General features: G+C 60.3%; 1 protein-coding gene across 3 annotated transcripts; it reads left to right on the top strand.

The window, feature by feature from the left end:
- Positions 1-350: 350 nt before the first annotated feature.
- Positions 351-13601, top strand: SCARF2 (scavenger receptor class F member 2). 3 transcript variants are annotated; one of them, XM_054469136.2, is made up of 11 exons: positions 353-628; positions 6201-6259; positions 6343-6444; positions 6652-7171; positions 7277-7495; positions 7627-7755; positions 8395-8498; positions 8576-8693; positions 8874-9004; positions 10627-10779; positions 11895-13601. In XM_054469136.2, the coding sequence occupies exons 1-11, from the start codon at positions 456-458 to the stop codon at positions 12800-12802; spliced, it is 2616 nt and encodes an 871-aa protein (XP_054325111.2). In that variant the 5' UTR covers positions 353-455; the 3' UTR covers positions 12803-13601. The 3 variants fall into 3 exon arrangements, with proteins under 3 accessions (XP_063518875.1, XP_054325111.2, XP_054325112.2); XM_054469137.2 differs by having other exon boundaries at positions 8889-9004; XM_063662805.1 differs by lacking the exons at positions 8576-8693; positions 8874-9004 and having other exon boundaries at positions 351-628.
- The last annotated feature ends 7742 nt before the right edge of the window (positions 13602-21343 follow it).

Consider the following 21343-nt stretch of genomic DNA (forward strand, 5'->3'; position numbering starts at 1 on the left):
GGGTGGGCTTGCGGAGTCGCGTCCGTGTCCCCGAGCCGCCTTCCCGTCCCGGGCCTGGCCTACGCAGTGGGCGCGCAGGGGCGGCTGCTTCGGTAGATGTCTAGGGAGCGGAGGGAAAGGCGCGGGAACCGGGGATTCCTCGGGCGGACCCTCCCTCCCCCCCAGTGCTCGGCGGGCCTCCTCCAAGTTCGCCCCCAAGTTTGCGAGCGGCCGAATGGGGGCGGGGGCTGCGCGGAGGGGCGGTGGCTAGGCCGGAGGGTGGGGTCTGGCGCGCGGGGCGGGCGCTGCCGCCTGGCCGGCCGCGGCTGGCCCGGGATCAGGGAGCCGATGTGGAATTTCCTGCCCGGCTCGGCGCCCCTCCTGCCGCCCCCCGCCCGGCCTCGCACTCCGCTTCCGGCCGCTCTCGCTGCGGCCGCACCCGCGCCCGTGCCCGCCCCGCGCCTGCCCCGCGCCTCATGGAGGGCGCAGGGCGCCAGGGGGCCGGGCCGGCGCGGCGCCGGGGAGCCGGGGGGCCGCCGTCACCGCTGCTGCCGTCGCTGCTGCTGCTGCTGCTGCTCTGGATGCTGCCGGACCCCGTGGCGCCTCAGGAACTGAACCCTCGCGGCCGCAACGTGTGCCGTGCTCCCGGGTAGGAGCCGGCCTGGCTGGGGGAGGGGGCCGAGAGGGACGCTCTGGGCAGTGGAGTGGCGGCGCCGGGCATTGGGAGGGGGCTACCGGAACCTCCCTACGCCAAGTGTGGGCCCCTTCGGCTCCCTCGCCAGCGCGGCTCCGTTCCAGGCCCAGCCTCGGCCATGGGCCACGACAGTGCATCCCAGGGAACCCTGGACGAGAAGTCACCTGAGGGGAGGACGGAGTGCCGTGGGCACCCAGGGGATAACACGCGTTGTCCGGGATGTCAGGAAAGACCTGGAAAAAGGGACCCTTGGCCGAGTTGTGAAGTCCACGGGGAAAAGCTGGGGAAGGGCATTCAAGCCAAAGGAACTGCATGTGCTAAAGCCCCGCACTAGTCCGACTGGAGCCGGGAGTGGGAGTGAGGAAGAAAGTCAGGGGAGGAGGAGCGGTGCTAGCCGGGGAGGTCCTGGAGCAAGCCAGACTTGGAAAGACAGATTCGTGTCTTAGAGCGGGCGCGGGTGGGAGGGTAGTGACCCAGGCGAGCGTCGAGGAGCCGGCGCTCGAAGTGGACCAGAAGCGGGAGGCGGAAGGACTATGACAGGCACAGGGGACGGGAGGATGTGGGAACCCTGGCGACAACGAGGTGGGGATACTGGGTGCAAGAAGGGGCCGCGCAAAGGTGGGGCGCCGGCTGGGGAAGCCAGTGTGGGACAGACAGGGGACAGGCCCGGCCGGTGGGGGGGCGAGCCCGGGAGCTTGCTCGCAGGGCAGAGAGCTGAGCCCCGGACGCCAGGAGTTGGGAGCTGGGGTCGGGGGAGCCGGTGGGCTGGCCAAAGGCCACAAGGTCAAGGGCATCTCCATGCAGGGGTGAGGAGCGGGCGTGTGGGGGCGCCTTGGCGCGGATTGGAGACGCCGCACGGGCTGGCAACCGCAGAGGCGGCCTCCGGGCTCCGAGCTGGGTCGCGTCGGGGCGCCTGAGCCACGGAGCCGGGGCAAGCCGAGTCCAGGGGCTCGGCGCCGGAGACAAGGGGCTGCGAGGGGGCCGCGCGGGGTTTCCGAACTCTGGTCCCGAGGCGCGCAGACCCCTCCCCGCTGCGAGCCCCGCCTCCGGGGCGGGGGCCGGCCTGGCCCGCCATCTGCTTCGCATCGATGCCGCCGCCGCCGACTCCCGGGCCTCCCCGGCCCCAGGAATGCAGCAGCGGCGGCGGCGGGCGGGGCGGTGCCTGGAGAGGGGGAGGGCGCGATCGCCGTGGGCTCTGTCTACTCACTCCAGTCCTCTTTCCCCGACAGGCCCGGGCCCAGGAATGGGGGTCCGGTGCCAGGCTCTAGCTCTCCGGAGCCTGAGAGCCCTTTGCTCCCGCTCCCCTTGTCTGCAGACCTCCCAGGAGGCGTCTGCTCCAGGAACCGAGCCTGGGTTTGGGTTCCCATCCTGGTGCCGCCCCTACCCAGCTGTGTGGACCTGGGCAAGTCATTTGACCTCTCTGGGCCTGTCTCCATCTCTGTAAAATGGGATTAGTGATCACAACCCCCTCATGGGGCTAAGTGGGGATCGCTGTGGTCATGAGTGGCAAGGGTCGATGGGAAGGACAGCCACTCTGGGCACTGCCCACCTGGGGTCTGGGTCATGTCTTTGTTGTCCTCCCACGTCTTGCAAGGCTTCCATCAGCCCTTCCCTTTCCTGGGAGGCAGGAGGATGGGGAGAGGAGAGTGCAGAGCCAGTAAAATCCTATGCACCTACACTGTGCCAGGCCTGTATTGGTGTAGGGAAGCTGCGGTGGAGACCCTGACCCTGTAGCAGAGGAGACATACAGTCCAGAAAAGCAAGTGTGTCTAGACATCTAGCAAGAGCTGGGAGGTGTTGAGTTGGGGAGTGCTGTTTCCTTTAGGGTGTTCTGGGGAGACCCACTGAGAAGGTGGTGAGTGAGCACAGGCCTGCAGAAGAGCACGGAGGCCCTGTGGGTGTCTGGGGCAAGGTTCCCAAGGCAGAGGGCCTGTGGAAGTACAGGAAGGATCCAGGAGGCTGGGCAGAGTCCAGGAGGGGCTGGCGGAGGAGCTGCCAGAGAGTGAGGGTGGGCAGGCCACCGTGGGCTGCCACTGCTCAGAAGACTTGGGCTTTTCCTCTGAGCGCCATGGGGACTCCTGGGAGCTTTGCACAGAGAAAGGGTGGGATCTGACCAGGATTGGCTGCCAGGTGGCAAACACTTCACACCCTGGGGGGCAGGGGGTGGAAGCTGGGGCTAGTTACAAAAAGCCAGGGAGATGGAGGGTGGCTCTCACAAGGCTGGGATAGGGAAGGAGGAAGTGGTCCCATTTTAGATGTCGTTTAGAAGCTAGAGCTCAGCATCTTTTTTCTCAATGGATCTGGTGTAGACAAGAAAGAAGAGTCAGAGATGCTTCTCCAGGTCTCAGCCTCCCAGCCTGAAAGGACAGGCAGGGTTATCTGAGACAGGGAAGACTCAGGGTGCAAGGAGGTCAAGAGTTCAGGTTTGGGCTGCTTGAGCATGAGGCCCATGAGCTCTCCCTCTGGTGACATCATCTATTGGGCAGTTGGATTTGCAAGTCTAGCATTGACGGGGAGAGCCCTGCTGGAGGGTCCAAGGTGTTGTCAGTGTTCAGTGAGCTTCCCAAGGGAGCTAGTGTGGGCAGAAGAGGATGGGGACAGAAACCAGAGGAGAGGTGTCCAGGCGGGGCAGGAGGAGGGTCGGGCAGGTGTGGGGTCTGAAGGGTGTGGCAGGCAGAGAAGCTTTTCTGCCTGGATTTGGGGGAGAACATGGACAGGTGTGGACACCATAAACCAACTTGAAGATGCGAGAGCTCACAGTGGGTTTGAATCACAGAACTAATGCTCTACGACGGAGAAGCCTACGGCATATCTTGCTTGCTGAGGGGCCTGGGCCCAGCCTATGGCCTGGCTCCTCAGGGTCTTGCCGACTTACAGGGCAAGCGTGGGAGTGGCCCTGCAGCAGGCCATCTTTCCCCACCCGTCTTTGTAAGATCTTCAGAGAGTGGGCTTGCCACCACCACCTGGCCTTTTCTGCCAGCCCTTCCAAGAAGGAAAGCATCTGGTTCTCAGTGAACCCAAATGGACTCTGTCCTGCTGGTGGGCATTAGCTCTGCTGGGCTTAGGCCTGGGTGCCCACTAAGCCAGGAATGACCGAGTGCACTGCAGCCTGCCCTCAGGATCCTTTGTGCTTAGTATGTGCCAAACCACTTCATAGGTCTTGGCGTGCACTCTCTCTCTCTGTCTGTCTTTCTCTCTCTCTCTCCTATCTCTATCTCTCTTTTTGAGACAGGGTTTCACTCTGTTGCCCAGGCTGGAGAGCAGTGGTGCCATCACAGCTCACTGCAGCCTCAAACTCCTTGGGCTCAAGTGATCCTCTTGCCTCAGCTTCCTGAGTAGCTAGGATTGTAGGTACATGCCAGCACGCCCGGCTAAAAACATCTTGGCTCTCTTAATCTTCCTACAGTAGAGGCCTACTATATAGTTAAGGAGCCTGAAGCTCAAAGAGCTTAAGCTGCATGCCTGAGGTCACACAGCAAGTGGCAAACCCAGACATCAAACCCAGCTGAGTGTGGCCCTAAAAACTAGGGTCCTAGCCACAGAGCCTCATGTCCAGGGCAGAAGGGGGGTTAGTGCTTCCGGGGCAATTCCAGCAGGCCACCTGGCAAAGCTTCCCACAGGAGGGACACCTGCAGAGGCTCTCCATCCAGTGAACATGGTTCAGAAGCAGACACAAGTGGGTGGGTGATGGCCAGCAGACCTGGGTCTCCCTGCAGATGGGCACCTTGGTGCTCCCTGGGTCAGGGCTGGGTGGATGGAGACAGTGGGGGCAGGGGCCAGGAAAAGCCAGGCCTTTGTATTCCTGTCTCTGGTTTCTAGTTTTATTTGTGGAAAATACACTGGACCAGTTCCCCAAAGTTTGGGATTTTATGGTCCTGTTCGCCAGGTCCCATCTTTGGCCTGAAGGAGAACCAAGCCTTGTTCAGGAGGAGGGGCCTCGAGGCCTAGGTGCTCTGTGCAGGCGGTGGAGTTCTGTCTAGCTGGGGAATGGTTGGGGCATCCTCTGAAGCCTGGGCAGGAGCATGCCAGGCACGTACTAACCAGAAATGCGTGGTGTGGGGCCAGTCTATCCCATCCTGCTAGGGTCTTCAGGCTTCCTCCCAAACTCCCTCCACCACCATATTCCGGTTCTAGATTCAGATACTGAATCCAAGCCTGCTTGTGAAGAAGCGTGCTCCTTTTCTCTAAAGTGCGAATGGCTGTTATGTGCCTTTAGGATCGAGACGAAGTTCTGGGTCGGCTGGGACCCTAGGATCCTGCAGCCTTGCTGGCTCTTCCTTCTCAGCCTCCTCTGCCCCTGAATGTGGGCTAACCCCAGCTCATCCCCTTCGAACCCTCTCTAGCCATCACGGCTTCACTCAGGCAGGGCCTCCAAACCTTTGTGCTCACACACCCCATCCACCCAAGGTTTTAGAGGTTGTGCTCTCCTGAAGTGCTGCGGTAGCATTGTGTACTCTGTAAAGTCAAATCAAATGGAACAAGAGGAAGACAATCAGCATAAACAGGCTGGGCACGCTGGCTCATGCCTGTAATCCCAGCACTTTGGGAGGCCGAGGTGGGCAGATCACCTGAGGTCAGAGTTCAAAACCAGCCTGGCCAACATGGCGAAACCCCATCTCTACTAAAAATACAAAAATTAGCCATGTGTGGTGGCACACACCTGTAATCGCAGCTACTTGGGAGGTTTGAGGCAGGAGAATTGCTTGAACCTGGGAGGTGGAAGTTGCAGTGAGCCAAGATCATGCCACTGCACTTCAGCCTGGGCAACAGAGCGAGACTGTTTCAAAACCAACAACAAAGGCATAAACAGATGCTCTAGTAGCTCCTACTCCACCCTGGTCCCTGAGCCCTTTTGCCACAGTTTGACTTTCCTCCTGCACATGGAGGACTCCCGGTGTGCCTACTCCCTCCCTAGTGGCTGGGTGGGCCTCACCCCACCTCCCTCCAGAAGCCCCTCTGCCAAGTGGTCACCTCACTTGTCTACATACCACCCCCCCATCCACCTGTCCAGAGGCTGCCCCTCCCCACTGGAGCTCAACCCCAACTGGGCATCTAGGTGTGTCCCTGTGGCCCAGCTAGTCCTAGTGCTGTCCTCATCATGTCACATCACATCTGGATCCATGACACGCATTAGGCTGGGCCTTCCACTTGGAGGGATGCCCTAGACCCTCAAGTTTGGGCAGGACCTGAGGCCCATGGTCCTCTCCCTGGCTGCTCCCTCACTGCTGTTCTTCCTGGGACTCCAAGGCCACTTTTCTCAGGCCTAATGGCTGTGGGAGGAGGACACAAAGGAGTTAGGTGAGATGGGGTGGGGGTTCTGGGCTGGAAAGTTCTTGGCGGTCAGGTCTGTTTGTGGCAATCCTCCACCGCCAGACAGCATTGCCTGGCAGGACCTCATTAACCACCCCCCTAGGACAGGAGCGCAACTGCAGAGGCAGGGAGGCTGTGCGGAGGCTACCGAGGAGCCCGGAGCAGATGGGGGCTGGGGGAGGGGCATGGGGCTCAGATGTCCTCCCTCTGCTCGCAGCTCCCAGGTACCCACGTGCTGCGCTGGCTGGAGGCAGCAAGGGGACGAGTGTGGGATTGGTGAGTGGGTCATCCCGGGGACCTGGGGCGGGGGCGGGGGCGAGGCTAGGACGCGCAGCAGCTCTGGCCTGTCTCGTCCACAGCGGTGTGCGAAGGCAACTCCACGTGCTCGGAGAACGAGGTGTGCGTGAGGCCTGGCGAGTGCCGCTGCCGCCACGGCTACTTCGGTGCCAACTGCGACACCAGTGAGCGTGGGGTCGGGCCAGTATTGGTCGGTGGGGCGGAATCCTGGAGAGATGGGGCGGGATCCAAGGTGGGGCGGGGTCGGATCCGCCTTCGGGGCGGGTCCCCAGAGGTGGCGGCTGGAGTGCGGGACGCGGGCAGGTTCCGGCTGGCTGGGGGCACCTACTCAAGCACCGGGGTCTTCCACCCCCTCCGCTCCTCCCCTGCAGAGTGCCCGCGCCAGTTCTGGGGCCCCGACTGCAAGGAGCTGTGTAGCTGCCACCCACACGGGCAGTGCGAGGACGTGACAGGCCAGTGTACTTGTCACGCGCGGCGCTGGGGCGCGCGCTGCGAGCATGCGTGCCAGTGCCAGCACGGCACGTGCCACCCGCGGAGCGGCGCGTGCCGCTGTGAGCCCGGCTGGTGGGGCGCGCAGTGCGCCAGCGCGTGCTACTGCAGCGCCACGTCGCGCTGCGACCCACAGACCGGCGCCTGCCTGTGCCACGCAGGCTGGTGGGGCCGCAGCTGCAACAACCAGTGCGCCTGCAACTCGTCTCCCTGCGAGCAGCAGAGCGGCCGCTGTCAGTGCCGCGAGCGTACGTTCGGCGCGCGCTGCGATCGCTACTGCCAGTGCTTCCGCGGCCGCTGCCACCCTGTGGACGGCACGTGTGCCTGCGAGCCGGGCTACCGCGGCAAGTACTGTCGCGAGCCGTGCCCCGCCGGCTTCTACGGCTTGGGCTGTCGCCGCCGGTAAGCGCGGTCTCTCGGCCAGGGAGGAGGTGGAAGGGCGGGCCGCCGATGGGGGCAGGGGTGAGGCGGGTCCCAGCCTTCCCTAGCCTCCGACCCCTCCCCCAGGTGTGGCCAGTGCAAGGGCCAGCAGCCGTGCACGGTGGCCGAGGGCCGCTGCTTGACGTGCGAGCCCGGCTGGAACGGAACCAAGTGCGACCAGCCTTGCGCCACCGGTTTCTATGGCGAGGGCTGCAGCCACCGCTGTCCGCCGTGCCGCGACGGGCATGCCTGTAACCATGTCACCGGCAAGTGTACGCGCTGCAACGCGGGCTGGATCGGCGACCGGTGAGCAGCCTGCCTGCGTCGGCCCAGACACGCAGTCCCCCGCCCTGCCTCCCTAACGAAGGCCCCTCTGTCCAGGGCGCTGTAGTCCGTTTGCCTCCATTTCTGCTGACGCCTCCTCCCCTCTTTCCAAGGTGCGAGACCAAGTGTAGCAATGGCACTTACGGCGAGGACTGCGCCTTCGTGTGCGCGGACTGCGGCAGCGGACACTGCGACTTCCAGTCGGGGCGCTGCCTGTGCAGCCCTGGCGTCCAAGGGCCCCAGTGAGTGCCCCGGGACGGGGAGGGTGTTGGGGACTTGTTACCTGCCACAGAGGGGAGTCCAGCCAGACCCCAGAGGCCGACGAGGTGGCCTCTCCACCCTGAGCTGGGTTATCACCTCAGCCTTGGTCCCTTACCCCAGCTAGGGGGTGACAGTAGGCTCTTTTGGGGGCAGTTTCCTGCCCGGATGTCGGGGAGCTCACGTTCAGCGCAGGATCTGGTGACCAGTCCAGCCTGTGTCAGTAGGCTCTTGAGGTGACCCCGAGTTGGTATAGAAGGACCAGGGACCTCCACTTACAGCCAAGGGTCTGGTTCAGCAGCCCCTCCTACCCGAGTCAGCCCCAGCAGTGGGCGCTGTGGCGCGGCCACCACGGGTCCTATCCCCCAGGCCCCCCCACTGGTGGTGTGCAACATTCGTTTCCAAAACATCCACTACCCAATATGTGCCACGAGCGGGGCGGGGCTTCAATCCCTAGACGACGAATGGAGCGCGAGAGAGCCCGGTTCTGGGACCCTGGACCCTGGGCCCTGGCCACGGGTGAGGGGTGAGGGTAGGGGGCATCCTAGGGGGGCGGCTGCGGCCTGCCTTGACCCTATGTCCCTGTAACGTGACGTGCCCTATGACCCTATGTCCCTATGCAGCTGTAACGTGACGTGCCCGCCCGGACTCCACGGCGCGGACTGTGCTCAGGCCTGCAGCTGCCACGAGGATTCGTGCGACCCGGTCACTGGTGCCTGCCACCTGGGTAAGTGGATGAGGGGCGTCCCATTAAGGAATGCAGGGGCTACTAGAAACCGCGCTGACCCTCATAACCCCCTACAGAGACCAACCAGCGCAAGGGCGTGATGGGCGCGGGCGCGCTGCTCGTCCTGCTCGTCTGCCTGCTGCTCTCGCTGCTCGGCTGCTGCTGCGCTTGCCGCGGCAAGGACCCTGCGCGCCGGTGAGCCCAGATGCTGCCCCGCTTTCGCCTGGGTTCAGGCCGCACCCTCTGGGTGCCACCGGACCCAGATCCAACCCTTCCCCGCCCCCGCCCCGGACGTGGCCCCGCCCGTTCTGTGCTCGGCTCCGGCCGAGATCTAATCGCCTCTGGGCCCCGCCCCGGCCCCGCCCCTCCGCTCAGACCCCGCCCCCGCAGGGAGCTTTCGCTTGGGAGGAAGAAGGCGCCGCACAGACTATGCGGGCGCTTCAGTCGCATCAGCATGAAGCTGCCCCGGATCCCGCTCCGGAGGCAGAAACTACCCAAAGTCGTAGGTAAGGATGACAGCGCGGGGTATCTCGGAGAAACACGTCTAAACGCAGGAAGCTGCTGGGAAATGGGTGTGAGGGGGTCCAGATCTCAGTGAGGAAATGGGGGACCTTGAGTGTTGATGTGCGTGGGCGCGAGGAAGTGCGACCAGAGGGAAGGTAAGAGGTGTGTGGCAGCTGCTGAGGGCGAGGCCAGGTAGGAAGGCAGGAATCCTAGGTGCGCCGGCTGATGTGGGCATACGTCAGAAGCGTTGGCCCTGAGAGTGATCGCATCAGGGGTGTGTGGACATCTGGGTCCCGCAGACTCCCCCAGTCTGTAGGAGAATGCTGTATATCCCGGCCAGAGCTGCTGGGGGAATGCGTGGGCACGGGAGTGCCCTGCCCCACGGAGAGGACCTGCCCTCCTGCCTACATCCCCAGCAGTACCCAGAGATCCTCCTGGAAAGTGGGCAGGCTGGTCCCCACCCACTAACAGGATGGGGGGGTGGGGTGTGCCTCTTCTCTCCATGCTGAATCGCACCTGGGTGGACCCTCTCTTCCTCTCTTTCCCACTTATTTCTAAAGATGGAGGGGAAGGGGGCTCAGACTCTTGGGAGATGAAGGAAACAGCTGAGAAAACTCCTTAGCCAAGCCGGGCATGGTGGCTCACGCCTGTAATCTCAGCACTTTGGGAGGCCGAGGCAGGTGGATCACCTGAGGCCGGGAGTTCAAGACCAGCCTGACCAACATGGAGAAACCCGGTCTCTACTAAAAATACAAAAGTAGCCGGGTGTGGTGGCGCATGCTTGTAATCCCAGCTACTCCGGAGGCTGAGGCAAGAGAATCGCTTGAACCTGGGAGGCAGAGGTTGCAGTGAGCCCAGATCGCACCATTGCACTCCAGCCTGGGCAACAAGAGCAAAACTGTCAAGAAAAGAAAAGAGAAGAGAAGAGGAGAGAAGAAAGAGAAGGAAGTGAGGGAGGGAGGAGAAACCCCAAAACTGTTGAAAGAAAAGAAAAAGCAAGCAAGCAAGAGAGAGAGAAAACCCCTTGGCCCACCTAGTAGCATGGCATCTGGGGACATAGGTGTGGGGAGTGGACCCCACATCCTTCTGTGGAATGGAGGCCAGGCTAGCCAGCTTCTGGGGCCCCCTGTTGTGGGGTCTGCATCTCTGGAGGCCAGGCCTAGGGTGCAGCTTGCTGAGATGGGCTGAGCCAAAGGGTAGCCCTGCCACTGCACATTTGGGCTCAGAAGTGCTCCAAGGCTCCCTGAGTCGCACAAGGCAGGGCCTAAAACAGAGCTTGGAGGCCTTGGTGGCCTGTCCCAGCCAGATGTCTTCTTCAGCGCCGTCTCCCACCTTTCTGGCCTTTTCTCAACATGTCAGCCCAACCTTTTCCAGCTCCCTGGCTGCACACACTTGCCTTGCACCTTAACACATGTTGTGCCCATGTTTCTTTTCTGGGTTCACCTCTATCCATTCTCCAGTCCTGGCCCAGTGTCACTGTACCTGTTGAGTTGCCTGTGCCCCCTGCAGTCCAAGAGTAGGGCTAGTCTTGGTCACCCCATCAACATTTGTCACAGCAGGGGCTAATGAGGGCACCGGCTGGGGCAGAGTGGACCCCTGGCAGCTCTGCCTTATCCTTCCCCAGTGGCCCACCACGACCTGGATAACACACTCAACTGCAGTTTCCTGGAGCCACCCTCAGGGCTGGAGCAGCCCTCACCATCCTGGTCCTCTCGGGCCTCCTTCTCCTCGTTTGACACCACTGACGAAGGCCCTGTGTACTGTGTACCCCATGAGGGTAAGTAAGGCCCTGCCTGGGCATCACTCCAGCCCAGTGAAATGTTCCCATGGAAAAGCTGTGTTCTGGGCAGGACACAGGAGAGGGGCAGGCAGCATGGAGAGGAAGGGCTTGGCCATGCTGGTACCTGAGGGTTGGCCACAGAGCTGAGGCCATAGAGCTGGACTCTGCTGTTCAGTACTGGAGACGGGTGTGGGGAGATGGGTAGGCCACAGCCCAGGGTTGCTTCTGGGGGAAAGTAGGCAGAGAGGTTTCCGGGCTTAGGTAGGAGGTGGCAGAGGAGACAGGAGGAAGGGATCCACAGAGTATGGGGGCTGGATCCACAGCCTTGGATCCACAGATAGCAGAAAGGAGCCTGACAGGCTGGGATTCTGCCCTGTCTCCTCCCTTGACCGTGCCCCCAGCTGCCACGGGCAGGTGACCAACTCGGAGCCTCAGAAGCCTTATCGCTCTTTTTTTTTTTTTTTTTTTGAGACGGAGTCTGGCTCTGTCACCCAGGCTGGAGTGCAGTGGCATGATCTGCAGTCACTGCAACCTCTGCCTCCTGGGTTCAAGCAATTCTCCTGCCTCAGCCTCCCGAGTAGCTGGGATTACAGGCGCCCACCACCACGCCCAGCTAATTTTTGTATTTTTAGTAGAGACGGGGTTTCACCATGTTGGCCAGGCTGGTCTCAAACTCCTGACCTCAGGTAACCTCAGCCTCCCAAAGTGCTGGGATTACAGGCGTGAGCCACCGCGCCCGGCTAGAAGCCTTCTCTCTTAAAGAAGGATAATGGAACCCCTGTGGAGATGTTCTAGCCTCAAATTCGATGATGCAGGCGCCCAAGGCTGGAGGGGTGTCAGGGCAGGGCTGCCAGGCCAGGCCAAGGTTGGGCTTCAGTCGCGGGAATGCGCCCATCACTCCTCGCACAGCCCGAGTTCAGAGTCAGCCGCATAGCCTGAGGCTCTGAACTACACATGTGTGGTTGGTGCTCTGTGCCAGGCACGTCTAGATGCCAGGGTAACACAGTGCCACGGGCGTGGGTAGAGGAGGAAAGGCGAAGGTTTGCACCTGGAGGTTGGAGCCCCTAAAGATATTCCTGAAGGCTGTGACCGCCCTGCTCTTCCCTTGCCAGAGGCACCAGCGGAGAGCCGGGACCCCGAAGTCCCTACTGTCCCTGCCGAGGCGCCGGCGCCGTCCCCCGTGCCCTTGACCACGCCAGCGTCCGCTGAGGAGGCGATGCCCCTCCCCGCGTCCTCCGACAGCGAGCGGTCGGCGTCCAGCGTGGAGGGGCCCGGCGGGGCTCTGTACGCGCGCGTGGCCCGACGCGAGGCCCGGCCGGCCCGGGCCCGGGGCGAGGTTGGGGGCCTGTCGCTGTCGCCATCGCCCGAGCGCAGGAAACCGCCGCCACCTGACCCCGCCACCAAGCCTAAGGTGTCCTGGATTCACAGCAAGCACAGCGCCGCTGCAGCTGGCGGTGCGCCCTCACCACCGCCGCCAGGCGCCGAGGCCGCGCCCAGCCCCAGCAAGAGGAAACGGACGCCCAGCGACAAATCGGCGCAGCCGGTCGAACACGGCAGCCCCCGGACCCGCGACCCAACGCCGCGGCCCCCCGGGCTGCCCGAGGAGGCGACGGCCCTCGCTGCGCCCTCGCCGCCCAGGGCCCGAGCGCGGGGCCGTGGCCCCGGCCTCTTGGAGCCCACGGACGCCGGCGGTCCCCCGCGAAGCGCGCCCGAGGCTGCCTCCATGTTGGCCGCTGAGCTGCGCGGCAAGACTCGCAGCCTGGGCCGCGCCGAGGGGGCCCTGGGCGCGCAGGGCCCCAGGGAAAAGCCGGCGCCCCCACAGAAAGCCAAGCGCTCCGTGCCGCCAGCCTCGCCCGCCCGCGCGCCCCCAGCGACCGAAACCCCGGGGCCTGAGAAGGCGGCGACCGACTTGCCCGCGCCTGAGACCCCCCGGAAGAAGACCCCCATCCAGAAGCCGCCGCGCAAGAAGAGCCGGGAGGCGGCGGGCGAGCTGGGCAGGGCGGGCGCGCCCACCCTGTAGCAGGCTGTGGCTCATCAGCGCTCAGCTCCCTCAGCTTCGCAGCGCCGCCTGCCACCCCACTCCTCCCACGCGACTGGGCACGGGCGGCCTCCTATTGGCAGAGCACCGCGCGGCTAGCGGAGGTTGCGTCTCATTGGCTCAGGTCCTGCAGCCGCTCCTGGATTGGAGCAGTGTGCTCTGGCGGGAAGGGCCCATCTCGTTGGTCGAGGCCTGACAGGCGCTGCTTAGCGGGCGACTCCCTCCCCATTGGCCGAGTTATGGAACGCTCCGACCAGGCCGCGTCTCATTGGCCAAAGATGGGAGGGTTCCGCTTAAAGACCGCCTCTTACTGGCCACGAGTGGACTTGGTTAGGGCTACCTTCTCATTGGTTGCAGCCAGAAGCACTTCTGCCCAGGCTGCCTCTCCCCCGCTAGGGCCTGGTGCCTCTGGCTGGAGGCTCCCTCCCTTGGCCGTCCCAATAGAGCCTGGGGCTACTTCCACTGGCTGGGCTCCCGGGCATCTGGTTGACCCCAGCCTGGGGAGGAGGGCTGGTCTCCGCTCCTCAGGGGCTTAGTCCGTCCCACCCCTTCCCTTCCCTGGCGCCCCGAGCCCCGGCCCCTCAGCTGTCAGCTGGTTTTGATGGCCTCCCACTGCCCCACACGCCGCGGGACCTCCAGGGGCGACTCTAGTGGCCTGAGGAGATGTATTTATAGGCCCCCAGCAGGGCTGCTCCCCCCCCCCTCCGGCCGGTGCCCCAGGATGGGCTCCTCCCGGCGGGGGCTTGGCCAAAGCTTTCTTAATAAAATGCCTTTCCCCTCATGCTCTGATCACTTCCTGTTTGCAGGCTTCGGCCAAAGATGCCCCCCAGAAGTAATTTCTTTGTGTGACGACCTGTCCTGCACTCTCCCCCACCCCTTATCTCAGCGGGGAGCCCTGGAGCCCAGGCGTGGGTCTCCCGGGACATGGTGGAAGTGGGCTGTGTCAACCCACATGCTTCGTTTGTTTATCAAGTTTATGCGGCCCCAATCCGGCCTGCCCCATTCTGGACTGGTCACGGGGAGGAAGGCTGGGTGGGGGCAGATTAGGCAGAGTCCCTGACTGAAAGGGACAGGCGATGGGCCTGCCTCGGATCCCGGCCTTTTCCCCTGGCCGCTGCTGTTAAACTTGGGCCTCAGAGCTGTTGGTGGCAGCTTGCGGGGGGTGCAGAGGCTGAGGCCAGGGGGCCGCGGGCGCTTATTCCAGCCGGGCCTCCTCCAGCACAAACAAGCCGGTCTCCTGCTGCACAGAGCCCTGCTGTCTGCCTCAACGGCTTCCTTGTCCTCAGCCGGAAACTCTCCTGCCTGCCAGCCCCGCCTGCTACTGCGGGAGGTTGAGGGAGACGGAGGGAGCGCCCGGCGCAGATCCCCCGCCCCCAAGCCAGACCCTGCTGCCTGGCCGTCTATCTGTGACCATCTGTGCCCTACGGCCTCGCTGCTCCTGACCCGCCTACCCTCCCGGGTAGGCCTCCTAAGTGACCCTCCTAAGCCGCAGACCCTCACCTTCCATGGCCCCTGCTGTCCCCACACTAAGTTCCCCTAGCTCCTGCCTGCCTGTTCTCCTCCGGCCTCCTGCCTCTGCCCGGCAGGCCTCTTCCTGTTCTCCTGCATTTCATCTTTTGATGCCCAGCTCAAAGTCTTCCCCTGCTGCCAGGATCTTCCGATCACCCTGCAGCCGCCACACAGCACTCATTGGTCTCACCCTGGCAACTTGGGGCTCTCGTCCTGGCCACACTCTCATCCTCTGGCCAGATGCCCCACTGAGGTCAACTTTGGTCACCATCTCAGAGGGGTCACCCATCTCAGAAGGCCCAGCCATCTGAGTGGAGACTGCGTCCTGCCCTGGGTTGGCCGTCCAGAGCAGCTGGCAGGACACAGTCAGGCAGCACGTGGAATGCGGGATCCCTGCCTCTGGGCCACACTGCTTCCCTGGAGCCAGCTGGGCACCCTCCTAGCCATGGCCCTGTGGCTGGAAAGCCTCTGCTCCGTTTGGGCACTGTGCCATGTGGGCTGCTGGGGTTAAGGCCAAGAGGGCAGATGCCCAGCCGGGCTTGGCGAGGGCAGGGCAGTGCCTGCGTGTGGGTGAGGGGTGGGCAGTGCGGGGGCTCAGACCACATTCTTGCCTAGGCGGTGCCCACCCCCCAGAACGATGAGGATGCCACACCGCTGTTTCCCGAACCCCCAAGCCCTCAGCTCTTGCTATTTCTCCTCCCCCAGCCTGGACCAGCACGATTTGGAGAGAACAGGGATATCCCAGTGACCAGGCCTTTCTGGGAACCTCTCCTTGCCCTTCCCTGGGAAGCCCCCTAGGTGTCGAAGACTCTACCTGTGGGTGCATCACAAAACAGGGGACCCCCCACCTACCACCAGCCTTCCCTTCCCCCCAGGAGGGTCCCAGTGGCTGCTGGGAAGGGAGCTGCTGGGACCCCTCCAGCCTCCTGCCTCCCACCACTCGCTTCTCCCCACCCCCTCGGGGCTCACAGCAGTGCCAGCTCCCAGGGCAGGCGCCACAGAAGGGAACCGCGGCTGCTGGAACCTCCGTTGCCATGGGGATGGGGACCACAGGACCCACATCTGGTAGCGATTGAGGAGGAAAAATTATGAGTCGTGGAAAACGCAAATATTTTTTGTAGCACAGAGCACAAAGGAGTGGGGGGAATGTGGGGACCAGGCCCAGCCTGGTTTCAGGCAGACGCAGCCCACGGCACACACAGGCCTGTAGACACTAACCCTACGCCACATGCACGCTCCTCTAGATTCAGAAACACCAACACAGACACACAGCCCGAAATGCAGACATGCACACACAAAGCCAGCAGAATCCCAGAAACACAGAGACAGCACACACACTGCAACAGACGCCCACACAGCACTGGGCCCAGAGGAACACAGCCACTCACCTGCCAACACACACACACACGACATTCCACCAGATAGAAACACTCACTCTCCAACACACACACACAACCCACCGCTCACAGAGGCAGACGCGCTGCAACACACACACAGCCAGCCCACTATTATGGAGGACACTCACCCCACACCACACACATAAAAATGGAAAAAAAGACTCACTCTGCAACATACAACATGTATCACCAGACACAGAAACACCAAGACAGAGACTCATTGCAGCACACACACCACAGGCCACAAAGAAACTACAAGATAGACACAACCCTGCGACACACACCCTTCACCAAAGTCAGAAGCAGATATATATCATACAAAATACACGTGCGGCCAGGCACGGTGGCTCACGCCTGTAATTTTACCACTTTAGGAGGACGAGGCAGGCGGTTCACTTGAGGTCAGGAGTTCAAGACCAGCCTGGCCAACATGGTGAAACCCTGTCTCCACTAAAAATACAAATAATTAGCTGGGTGTGGTGGCAGACGCCTGTAATCCCAGCTACTCAGGAGGCTGAGGCAGAAGAATCGATTGAACCCGGGAGGCGGAGGTTGCAGGTGAGCCGAGATCACACCACTGCATTCCAGCCTGGCGACAGAGTGAGACTCCGTTTCAAACAAACAAACATACAAAAAAACACACACCTGCACACAACCCAACACACTCAGATAATGAGACAAACACATTCCCTGCAACACACACAAACAAACAATCCGTGACACACTGACAAAAGAGACACTCATCCTGCAGACACACATCTTCCACCAGATACATGGAAACATGAGAGAAACACATTAAACACACTCACCAAACACACCACCTGCAGCACATAGCTCACCACCAGACAGAAATGCAGACAGGCTGGGCGCAGTGACTCACGCCTGTTAATCCCAGCACTTTGGGAGGCCGAGGCAGGCAGATCACTTGAGATCAGGAGTTCAAGACCAGCCTGGCCAACATGGTGAAACCCCGTCTCTACTAAAAATACAAAAAATTAGCCGGGCGTGGTGGCATGCACCTGTAATCTCAGCTACTTGGGAGGCTGAGCTGGGAGAATTGCTTGAACCTGGGACGCAGCGTTTGCAGTGAGTGGAGATCACATCACTGCGCTCCAGCCTGGGTGACAGAGTGAGACTCTGTCTCAATAAAAAGAAGAAGAAGAAAAAAAAAAAGAAATGTAGACACAGACATGCACCCTGCCCCCACCACACCACACTCACAGAACACACCTCATCCTGCAAAACACACACACACACATACTCTCTGACACACAGAAACACCAAGAGACCCACACTCATAGACCCCTTCCACCAGACAGACAGAAACAGCAACTTATATAACCTGCAACACACACTTGCCACCAGAGCCGACTGAATACTGAGACACACACGTCAGCCGACACACAGAAGTGTACCCATCCTACAGACAGATGGCATACACAGCATCTACGCCCTATTAAGCATGGAGGCGGGCACCCACCCTAAAATGCACTCACTGCACTAGAAACAGATCATGAGGCCCGGCGTGGTGGCTCACGCCTGTCATCTCCACACTCGGGAAAGCCAAGGCAGGAGGCGCACTTGAGCACAGGAATTTGGATAGTATCTGTGGTCTTTCACCCTGCAGGGTGGCACACAGAAACACCAAGACACAGTGGGAACACGCACACTGGGAACACGCAAACTCCTCCACACACCAAAACATGGAGGCCGCTGGCAGTACTGAAGTTCATCTCAGCCCTGGGCTCCAGGGAAACGGTGTTCGCTGAGAAATTGCCCCTTCCTTTGTGTTCTGAGAAATAGTGAGACCAGAAGGAGCACTTTGCCCTTGTCCATTCCAAGACCCCTCCTCCAGCCTTCCACATGAGTCTCTTATTTACCAGGCCCCTCCTTCCTCATTAGTGAATTTTCTTCCCATAGCAGTAGCCTGAATAAAGTCATCTCCTTATATGTCTGGTGCATTCCCCCCGCAGTCTTTGTGCCTTGATGTGGCACGGGTTGGACTTACCTTCCCATCCCCAATGACTGCAAGCAGGTGGTGAGCCCTCTCTGAGACCCGCAAGCCGCCCCTGACTGGCCATCAGGGTGGAGGACCTTCAGTGAGTGTGACCCCTGGTCGTGTGCTCCTGGCTTTTGTCTGTTGGTAGCATAGTGACAATTTTATTTTGATTCTTTCAGTTTCATGGTCGGACCATTTGGTGGTCTCTTTAAACAGATTGGTGGTTTATAGACGTCTTGTCTCTGTTGGGTGAGAGATGACAGTGTGTGGTTTGAGAGTCTTTTCTGTTTGTTCATTTGTTTAATTGAGTTTAGTTAAAAATTTGGGCTAAGATTGGTGGCTCACATCTATAATCCCAGTGCTTTGGGAGGCTGAGGTGGGAGGATCACTTGAGGATAGGAGTTCAAAACCAGCCTGGAAAACATAGCAACCCGCATCTCTAAAAAAAAATTAAAAATTTAGCCAGGCACGGTGGTGGTGTGCACCTGTAGTCCCAGCTACTCCAGAGGTTGAGGTGGGAGGATCCCTTGAGCCAGGAGTTTGAGGCTCATCACTGTACTCCAGCCTGGGTGACAGAGTGAGAACCTGTCTCTAAAAAATCCAAGAATTTGTCCCCAGTGGGAAGATGGTGTGGAGATGTGGTCAGCCACATACGTGGATGGAGCTGTGCTGTCATGAAGGCTTCATTTAGGTAGGTTGGATTGGCTGTCATATGCACAGGTAAGCGACACACCCAACAGTTAGTATGCTTGAAAATAGGCCTGTTCCTTGGGTGGGGCTAACATGCAGATGATTGGTAAAGCCTCCTGAGAGGGCGGTGGGGTCAGGGCTGGGGTTAGGAGGGCAGAGGTCAGGGCTGGGGTTAGGAGGGCAGAGGTCAGGGCTGGGGTTAGGAGGGCAGAGGTCAGGGCTGGGGTTAGGAGGGCAGAGGTCAGGGCTAGGGTTAGGAGGGCAGCCTGCAAGAGTTGAAAACAAGTTAGTGAATCTGTGGTGGTTGGGCTGCCAGGGAGGAAGAGGAGGACTGGGAAGGGTGGGAGGAAGTCCTTTGACAGGAGTACAGTAGGAAGCAGGGTGTAGAGGAGTCGACCTGGGGCCAGCTCAGTTGTTGTGTGGACGGTGGACAGGGGTCATCTATCTTCAGGTGAGGTCATTGTCTCGATGAGTCCAGCTGCAGGGCTGAGGTCACTCACCTGGTAAAGAAGCTGGTTGGGGTGAGCTCCTGGGCCTCCCTGAGTTTGCAGTGACCTTCACCCAATAATGGACCTCGAGACATCTGTTAGGGAGTCCTAGAACCACAGGACTGTGGTTGGACAGTGCTAGTGAAGAAGCCATTGTCCTGGTGTCACATTGGGGATATGGTAATTCCAAAGCCGCCTGCTGCACACACCCCACCAGAGGTATTCCAGCGGCTGCTTCCTATAAATAGTCTGACATGCATTGTGAGGCGCAAAATGTGCACACGTGACATTCATTCGAGAGCCTCAGCAGTGGGCATTCCAAGTACACTGCTGCTTCCCGTGTGTGTGTGTGTGTGTGTGTGTGTGTGTGTGTGTGTGTCGGGGGGCCTCGTTTATGAGTTTATTTTTTTCTGAAACAAAAAAAAAATTGCTTAAATTACTTATTTGGCCGGGCGCAGTGGCTCACACCTGTAATTCCAGCACTTTGGGAGGCTGAGGTGGGTGGATCACTTGAGGTCAGGAGTTCAAGACCTGCCTGGCCAACATGGTGAAACCCCGTCTCTACTAATAACACAAAAATTACCCGGGCGTGGTGGCGCCTGCCTGTAATCCCAGCTACTCACTGCAACCTCCGCCTCCCGGGCTCCAGCGATCCTCGTCCCTCAGCCTCCTGGTATTTGCTGGTTTTAGAGGCGGAGTCTCCGCAGGTCGACCCGGCTGGAGGGCTGGAGCGCAGAGGCTATTCGCAGGCGCGATGCCACTACTGACGCGCTCCGTTTCCAACTGGGGCTGCCTCGCCCCTCCCTAGGCGGCCTGGTGGCAGAGGCCACCATACTGATGCCGGCCTCAGTGAGGACCTGGATCGATCGGCACAGCGCACTGCAGCGCAGAACTCCCGGTCACGCGATTCTCCTGCCTCAGCCTCCCGAGCAGCTGGGACCGCAGGCACGCGCGGCGCCGGCCCTTGGAGCTCAGAACCGCCTTTAGGACTGCATCCGGCACCAGGCAGCCAGCGGCTGGGGGGGCCATGGAATCGTGCTGCCATCTGGTGGCTGGATGGGTAGCTGCTGCCTTTATTTTATTTTATTTTTTTCTTTTTGAGGCACGGCATCACTCTGTGGCCCAGGCTGGACGCAGTCACTCAATAACCGCTCACTGCAGCCTCTATCCCCCGGGCCCAAGACATCCTCCCATCTCTGCCTCCCAAAGTGCTGAGATTACAGATGTGAGCCACCGCACCGGGCCGGTACCACCATTTTTTCTTTTGAGACAGTGTATCTGCTCTGTCGCCCAGGCTGGAGTGCAGTGGCGCAATCTTAGCTCCCTGCAACCTCCGCCTCCCGGGTTCAAGCGATTCTCCTGCCTTAGCCTCCTGAGTAGCTGGGATTACAAGCGTGCACCACCATGCCCGACTAATTTTTGTATTTTTAGTAGAGACAGGGTTTCATCATGTTGGCCAGGCTGGTCTCGATCTCCTGACCTCAAGTGATCTGACCACCTCGGCCCACCAAAGTGCTGGGATTACAGGCATGAGCCACCGCGCCCGGCCGGTAGCATCTTTGAAGAGCCTAAACAAGTGTGGGTAACACCCTGGGGGAACTTCCGCCCAGTTCTGTTTGTGCTGCCCGGTGGGGCCTGGTGTCCCAGGCCCAGATTATTCCCCAAAGTAGGCATAGCCAGGTGAGGAAAGCCAGAAGTCAGCGACAAATACTGTGCAGTTCCATGTATGTGGAGTATCTAGAGGAGTCAAATTCATAGACACAGGCGGGGTGAGGTGGCTCACGCCTGTAATCCCAGCACTTTGGGAGGTCGAGGTGAGTGGACCACCTGAGGTCAGGAGTTCGACACCAGCCTGGCCAACATGCTACTAAAAATACAAAAATACCAAAAATACAACATTTACTAAAAATACAAAAATTAGCCGTATGTGGTCGTGCGTGCCTGTAATCCCAGCTACTTGGGAGGCTGAGGGAGGAGAATCACTTGGATCCGGGAGACAGAGGTTGCAGTGAACCAACATTGCACCACTGCCACAGCGCTGCACTCCAGCCTGGGTGACGAGCAAAACTTTGTCTTAATGAAAACAAAACAAAACAAAACAAAAAATTAGCAGGGCATGGTGATGTGCGCCGGTAGTCCCAGCTACTTGGGAGGCTGAGGCAGGAGAATCGCTTGAACCCGGGAGGCAGAGGTTGCAGTGAGCCGAGATCGTGCCACTGCACTCCAGCCTGGGAGACAGAGCTAGACTCCATCTAAAAAAAAAAAAAAAAAATTTGTAGAAACAGAAGATGGAACCGTGGTTACCATAGGCTGGGAGGTATGGGAATTAGTGTTTAATGGGTGCAGAGTTTCAGTTTTGGATGATGAAAAGATTCTAGAAATAGATGGCGGTGAATGTACTTAATGTCACTAAACTGTACACTTAAAAATGATTAAAATA

The sequence above is a fragment of the Pongo pygmaeus genome, chromosome 23, assembly GCF_028885625.2.
Source record: "Pongo pygmaeus isolate AG05252 chromosome 23, NHGRI_mPonPyg2-v2.0_pri, whole genome shotgun sequence".
NCBI lineage: Eukaryota > Metazoa > Chordata > Mammalia > Primates > Hominidae > Pongo > Pongo pygmaeus.

Excerpts from the sequence above, each read along its gene's own strand:
- SCARF2 (XM_054469136.2), top strand. The coding sequence starts at position 456 with ATGGAGGGCGCAGGGCGCCAGGGGGCCGGGCCGGCGCGGCGCCGGGGA. Across the intron at positions 7,172-7,276 it reads GGCTTGGGCTGTCGCCGCCG|GTGTGGCCAGTGCAAGGGCC; the intron begins GTAAGCGCGGTC and ends CCCCTCCCCCAG. Across the intron at positions 8,694-8,873 it reads GGCAAGGACCCTGCGCGCCG|ACCCCGCCCCCGCAGGGAGC; the intron begins GTGAGCCCAGAT and ends CCCTCCGCTCAG.